A 7,767-nucleotide genomic window follows, 5' to 3' on the forward strand; every position below is an offset into this window, starting at 1 on the left:
ATCGGGGTTAGGGGTGGTGTCCTCGTCGGCTGACATTCTGTCCAAAGCGGTACAGCTGCAGTCCGAGAGGCAAGGACTTGCAACTTAATGTGAGAGATCCCCCTCTCTGAGTTTGCTTCTCCAAATCAGTTGCTCAGACGTTGATACAGAAACAATAGATTTATTGAAGCCTTCAGGAGATGAGACAGGCACAGGTAGAAAGTTGCAAGTGAGGGGCTATACGGGTTTACAGAATATATTGACTCCAGGGCACTGGGGCACTGGGGTTCACACTTATTGTTATGGGAAGTTACAAGCTTGGCATAATACAAAACATCAGACGGATCCCAGGAAGTCTGGTGCGGCTATCACACTTCCAAGGCCGCACCGGCCTGAGGGAGTACTGGCAGGAAGAACAGCGGGGGGGGAAGATACATGGGCCATCAGGCCTGGCGCCTGAGACCAGAAGGTGTGAACTGCTTTTACGAGTTCACTGATAACACCGCAGGTGATGGAAAGCAGAGACACAAAGACAGAGACCCTCACAATGGGGAGATACGCCAGGGAAATGCCTCCACGAGCCCACGCCAGTATCCTAGAGCCCATGCTGTTGCTGTGGTCCGGGAGAGCTGCTGTAAGTCACCCTATGCTGCCATCTGTGCCAATTTGCACAGTGCAAGTGGCACGGACGCCAGCATAGGGGTTATCCTATGGGCATTTGCCCCCACCCTTCAGGATTGCATGGTTAAATGGAATTCAGAAGGTGATTCCCCCATCTCTATGACTCAGTAGCTATGAGTGTTCCCTGGAGACAGTTCTGCTATTAAGACATTTTCAAAGTGGAATTTAATTAATTGCACAGAACTATCATAATAAGTAAAACTTTTCAGTATTCAACTGTACATAAAACTGAAGTTTTATCAGAAACACGAACAAAGTTTTTGTCTTTGAGACATTCTGCAGCTGGGAGTATTATACCATATTTCAGAGGGATAGCTGGAGATTACAAAGTGGGAGGAGGGCAGGGGCTCTCTCTACAGCAAGGTGTAACATAGCTAAAGCCCTTTTCTTGTGGCTACTTTGTTTATCATGTGGTAACTACAAAAAGGACAGTCTGCGCAGGACAGTCACCCTTGTGTTTTTACAGCAAAAAATGCTTTTGGCTTCTGTACCTAAACAGTTCTATCCCTTTAATGGCTCGCAGCGATAGGGAGGAGAACTCCAGGGGTTCCTGCCCATTGCAGGTGTCAAAGTAGTATTGCAAAGCAAGGGCACTTGTGTCATTTGCCAGTTAGTGCTGTTGGAAACGTTACGCTTATATACATTTGAGCTTTGCATAGCAGGTTCATGTATATTGCATTTCATGGCCTTCTGCCCCACTATTTACCTCTCTCTCTCTGCATAGATACCTATATATATATTGCCAATGTAAAACTTGAATAGAAGGACACTTAATCAACTGCATGAAATGGTTTCTGGTCCATGAAAGCGTACGTCACAATAAATATGATAGCATTTAAGGTGTCTCAAGGCTTTTTATTTTTAAGAACTAGAGAGCCTTGATATATAACAGACCACTGAAGTGGGAAGTACAGACCATGATATCGGGCACTTTACAGACGGAGGACTTTCTCCAGTCTGCCATTTGATGCACGGAGAGCATTCAGCCTCTGCCCATCATCCATAGCTCCTAATTCATGCAATGGGAATTTAAAGGTTCTGAGCGGAGATTCTCTCTGTTCAACTACTGGATTAAATGAAGTGGCATTTCCCACTATATGAGGCAGAGAAAAAGGTGAATGAGAATGGGTGAATGAATGAACAAAATGGTATGCATGATTTTACTCCCATTCATTAAAAAGAATCTCTAGTTCCAGTCATTCAGGGGGGAAAGCATTTCATCAAAGAACTAGGTAAGACCTGGGGCTCCGTCTGTTTTATGCCATCATTCTGGCTGCAGCCTCATAAATACCAGTAATTGACAACACAAATTTTTGCTGGTCTATTAGCTGTAGGATGCTGTTGAAGTACTAATACAGAGCTATATAGAGGCACCTGTGTACACGCGCTTACACAGAAACACACATAAAGGTATCATCTGCCAAACACCACACTAGGCCACCTTCTGTCTCTTCAACAACAAGCTGCAATTATTCTGACATACCAAATGAAGCAAAACGTATGAGAAGGACTCAGAGATGCTAGAGAAGCTACCATCTCATTATTCCACGAAGCAAGCTAACTCTACTGGGAAGGCATTGACATTCAGACTGTGGGTATCAACTAGATTATAGACCGTGCCACAGTTTCACCGAGCCAGTGAGCGGCTTTGCTGAAGACGATTAATGGAGTTGATATAATGCAGCACTTTCAGAGATGTGAATGAACTGGTCGGGAACTGGTCGCATCAGGTAGCCACGAGAGAGGGAGCCACGCAGCCAAAAATGCTGTAGCGGCTCTAAACTGTGATCTCGGAAACTGCTTGTCATCACCGGTACATCAATCCTGTATTGGCATCCTATTCACAGTGCTTTCCTCCTCCTTACTGTTGGCTGATAGGTTAGATCACGTTCCCATTTCACAGAAAGAGCAATTGAAGTAGGTCATCAAGTGCTTCCAGTTTCGTGGGGGGAATTGGACAGTGGAGAGAAAACGAACAGTGACCCTGGCCAGGGTAAGTTAATAGCTAAGTCATGAATATTTTAAAAGCTTTGCTAGGTCAGAGCAAAGGTTTATCTAGTTCAGCATTCTGTTTCCTACAGAGGCCAACCTGATGTTTCTCACAGGCTCAGGAAGATCAGGAAGGCAACATCCCTTCCATGTTGTTTGAAGCCAGCATTTGATATTCACAGGTATACTGCTTCTGAACATAGAAGCTCCATTTTACAATCATGCCTAATAACTTGAAACCAGAGTCTAAACCCTAAACTCTATACAGTGGCTTGTATGAAGCTTAGGGACAACACACTATTCCAACTATACACACAAAGCTCTATGGCATGGACTACAAGCAATGAGTGGTGTACACACATTCCTCAGAAAATAATAATTACATATTACCATCTCCGCTATCCACTCTCTCTTTAAAACTGGTATGGTAGTAGCTTCCCTTAGTACAGTGTCTAGACTGTACTATTCCACGCTCTTCGTCTTAATGGATGGGTCTTACAGAAACAGAAACATTTCCTGAAATTATTTTTTTCAACAGTAAACACAACAATGAAAAAAGCTTAGCATATGCGAAGAGCATCCTTACCCTCTTTTTAAAAAACTGAAAAGCAGAACACTTCTTGACTGGAAATCCATTCATGTCTTTGTTGACCATTTTCCTCGAGGGAGGCGTGCACAGGGATAGATCCAGCGCAGGGCTTGCTTGGCTAGTGCATCGGCTTCCCTCACTATCTCTTCTGGAGATGGCTAATGAAGACAGACCAGCATCGAAGAAACAGCAGAGACGGGCAGGTTCGGGTCGCAGAGCCCTTCACATCAGCCTTTCTGCTGCACTGGCTACTGCATCCGTGGCGGTGGCAGGAATAGCAGCCGTGGCGGCGGCTGCCGTCCTATTTTCCCCAGCTTTGCTTAAAAAAACCCATCCCTTTCATACATCAGCGGAATTGCTATAAAGCCCAGACAGGCAGCAAATCTCAATTTGATTAAAGCAAACCGACAGGGGAGCTTCTTCTTCTTCTTTTCCCTTCTACTCTGTGGCTCTTCCTGACTCCTTCTTTAGCAAAGCAGGCTGGCGGACTCCTTTGGCTCTTCTTCAGGTGATGGTGTGCGATTCACTGCTCCTGGAGATGAGAGATGGTTTGACTGTGCAAGATGAGAGATGGTTTGACTATGCAAGTTCCAGAGGGAGATGCAGCTTAACAGCAGCGGCAGCAGCAGCAGCAGCCCTGAGAGAGGGGGGGGGGGAAGAGAGAGAGAGAGAGGCATAGGAAGCAGCAGCCAAGAGAGGAAAGGATGGAAAGGAAGACTCAGGGGGGCACAGAAAGAGCCCGAGGCATATGTTTCCCAGGGGGAAATGGTGCTGGCAAGTCTTGCATTACCACAGAGCCACATCTCCATACAGATGGGGGCGAGGAGAGAGCTTATGCAAGAGAACGTGTTATGAAGGTTCTGTACAAAGGCAATCTGTTATAATAGTTTTCAGCAAACATACATTTACAAATAGATTTAATTCCAAAGAAGGTAGATGTTGCCCTGTGACAAGATAAAATATGAAGGGAAACTATCCTGAAAGTTTTAAGGAAAAAAAGATTTTTTTAAAAAATACATTTTCCGCAGTGATGGCACGAGAAGGGATGGGCACCTTATCCAATGTATTTCTGGAGGGCAGACATTTTTGCCAGCCCCCAACTGCCCCCCCACAACATCAGTGTGAAATATTAATAAAGGCATTCTAAGTTCATGCAGATCATTTTCCCTTTCATCAGCCGGTGATCACAACCTGTCTCCATTCCCTTGGGGCCTTGTCAGAGAATACATACTGCAAATGCACATTTGCTCTTCATTTGCTGTGCAGACATCTTCCCCGGGGGAGGTGCTTTTCTTTCAGGGAATATCACATTTTCCTATTGGGAAAATGCATTTCTCTCATAAGCAAGCAGAGCATCTGCTGGGGTCAAGCAACTCAGCTCTCTCCTCCAGCCCCATATTTTCACCATATTGTGACCTTAATGTAGACAGTCTTGGTTAAGTGCTTGTCAGTTCCATGTAGGCATGGGTCACATCCATACGTTGCTGGATATTGCACTATTACAGCACTATAGCAATCATTTGCAACTTGCTTTTCTTGTCCACGCAGGAAAACTCAGTTGCAAATGACTGCTATAGAGCAACAATACGCAATATCCACTAGTGTGTGGATGCAACCATGATCCAAAGGTTTGTGTGAGATGTAGCAACCTGGCTGAAACTATGCAGGTATGGCTTTTGTCAGTGGCTGCATGGACGTTTCCCATGCAGTACTTGGAGTTCCATGATGGAGTAATATAGTACATAAATAGACCACCTCTACCCATCAGGGAAAATTTGACTGACAAGGCAAAACAGACAAGGAGCTTCTTCAGACTTTGTCTTGAGATGAATGCATTTCAGTTCCTAGTGGTTCCCAACCTTTTTTTGACCAGGGACCACTAGGTGTAAGCTCCTGACCCTTCGAACCAGAAATCACCACAGAGTCATATAGAATCCAAGCAGATGGCTTTTACTGGTCAAAAAGGCAATACAGTGCATACAGGGAACTATGGCAGCTATGAGAGTCTCACTAGCTGAACGATAATATAAAGCAGTAAATGGCGGGAGATTACAAAGCATAAGCAACGCATAAACAGAGTACACTTTCCCAGGAGTAGCATTCCCAGGCCTTGGTATGTGTGGTCGACCTTGAGGCTAGACAGTACAGCACAGACACAGAAACAATACTGAAACCGAGATAGCAGCCTGACATCCTGCTCCCCTTAAGGCCCCCTCCCAGTCTGTAAGGGGGCTGGTCTTGCCAGGTAGGCAGTGTGAAAGGCATTGACGAGTTTGGGGGCGGAGACATCTCGTGCGCGAACCCATTCGTCGTAGGCAGGGGGGAAGTGTTTCCAACGGACCAAGTACTGTAGGTTTCCATGGTGAATACGAGAATCAAGGATTTTGGAGACCTCGAAGTGCTCCTCCCCCCCCACCATAATGGGCTGTTCGGGAGGCATATCGGGATGCCACTGTGGAGAAGCAGTATGAGGCTTCAGGAGGCTAATGTGGAAAACGGGATGCACACGCCTCAGGGTTTTGGGGAGAGCTAGCTCCACTGTGACCGGATTTATGATCCGTGTGATGGGGAATGGGCCAATGAATTTAGCATTGAGCTTAGGGCACGGACGGGTGGAACGTAGATTTTTGGTGGAAAGGTAGACCATTTTACCCACTCGCAGGTCACCCCCGGGGGAACGATGTTTGTCGGCTTGTGCTTTGTATTTGCGCTTGGCTCGATCGAGATTGCTAACGAGCCAGGGCCAGGTGGTACGGAGGGTGTGTGCCCAGGAGGCAATGTCAGGGTCTTCCTCCCCCTCCCCATTATTTCCGGGAGTAACAGGACCAAAATCCTGTCCATACACTGCATAGAATGGGCTAAAACCTGTAGATTGATGTACAGCATTATTGTAGGCATATTCTGCAAAAGGTAATAGTTCCACCCAGTTATCTTGGTGGTAGTTGACATAACAGCGTAAATAACATTCAAGTACAGCATTAACACGTTCAGTTTGACCATCTGTTTGAGGATGGTATGCAGTAGACAATCCTTGTTCCACCCCCACCAACTTGAGAAATGCTTTCCAAAACTTAGAAACAAAACCACTGCCGCTGTCACAGATTATTTTGCGCGGAAACGAATGTAACTTGAAGATATGTGTCACGAAGAGGCGGGCCAATTTTTGAGCAGAGGGGATCCCTGTGCATGGAACTAAATGGATTTGTTTGGAAAACAAATCAGTAACAACCCATAAGACAGTTTTCCCCCCGCTGAGAGGGAGATCAGTCATAAAGTCCATAGCAATCACTTCCCATGGTCTGTTGGGTATTTCTAGAGGTTGCAGTAGACCTGGGGGTTTGCCCTGTGATCGTTTCATTGTGGCGCAAACAGGACAGCTGCGAATAAAAGAATCAACATCGGACCGCATTCCCCCCCACCAAAATTGTCTGCGCAATAAGTGGAGAGTCTTTAGGAATCCAAAGTGTCCGGCTGTTTTTGCTCCATGAGCTAAGTGCAAAACGTCTTTTCGGAGTGCTTTGGGTACATATAATTTTGAGTCTTTGTACCAAGAGCCCCCCTGTTCTATTACACCAGGGGGTAGGGAGTGATTAGAGCGTTCTAAAAGGCAGTGGTCCCGAAGGGTATTCAACAAGGATTCGGAGATGGGAACCTTGGCGGGTACCCCCTCCCCCCTACAGTGGTCTTAGGAACTGTTATGGGGGTAATGCTTACGTGCGGTGGTGCGCAGATTGCAGGCGGCAGGGCAGCCGGTGGGGTTGGGGGGGTGGAATCGGTTCGTTGGTGTTGTGGGGGCGGCTGGGTAGCCGATCGGGTTGGAGGAGCTGGAGAGCTGGATCTGGGGTGCTGTTGCTGAGATCGAGTTTGTACGGCCAGTACAGGAAGGGCTCCCCTTTGCGTAGGGGTGAACAGAGAGTCGGTTGGCCTCTCAAGTTTTATCGGGTATTGCGGCAACCGGGAGAGGGCATCTGCGAGAACGTTTTGTTTCCCAGGAACATGCTTTAGGACGAAACGAAACTGAGCGAAGAATTCCGCCCAACGTTGTTGTTTCGCTGATAGTTTATGGGACCCCGTGAGGGCAGCTAGATTCTTGTGATCGGTCCAAACCTCGAAGGGGATTTTGGACCCTTCTAAGAATTGTCTCCATAGAGTCAATGCATGGTGAACGGCCGCTGCCTCTTTCTCCCAAATGGGCCAGTTCAATTGTGCGTGCGCAAATTTTCTCGAAAAGTACGCGCAAGGGTGAAGGAGACCATCCGGACCTTTCTGGAGGAGGGCCCCTCCCATAGCTACATCGGAGGCATCGACTTGCACAATAAACATTTGGTTTGGGTCCGGGTGCTGTAGTACGGGTTCGGATGTGAAGAGGCATTTGAGGGCTACAAACGCGGCTTGGCATCGATCAGTCCACAGGATTTTTGCGGAGGGTGAGGTAGCCGCGTTTGCTTTCCCTTTAGTTTTTAGGAGATCAGTGATGGGTAGGGCCACTTGGGCGAAGTTAGGGATGAACCCTCGATAAAAGTTCGCAA

At 46.9% G+C, this 7,767-nt stretch overlaps 1 protein-coding gene across 1 annotated transcript in view; it reads right to left on the bottom strand.

Annotated features, from left to right (window-relative positions):
* The window catches only part of SGK1 (serum/glucocorticoid regulated kinase 1), a 140,860-nt gene extending 137,500 nt beyond the window's left edge, over positions 1 to 3,360 (bottom strand). Inside the window, exon 1 of the mRNA XM_056856410.1 lies at positions 3,236 to 3,360. Coding sequence (XP_056712388.1) covers positions 3,236 to 3,304 — 69 coding nt within the window. The 5' untranslated portion in view covers positions 3,305 to 3,360. The remainder of the gene's footprint in view (positions 1 to 3,235) is intronic.
* Positions 3,361 to 7,767: the final 4,407 nt, after the last annotated feature.

Source organism: Euleptes europaea, chromosome 10 (genome assembly GCF_029931775.1).
Source record: "Euleptes europaea isolate rEulEur1 chromosome 10, rEulEur1.hap1, whole genome shotgun sequence".
In the NCBI taxonomy this organism is placed as follows: Eukaryota; Metazoa; Chordata; class Lepidosauria; order Squamata; family Sphaerodactylidae; genus Euleptes; species Euleptes europaea.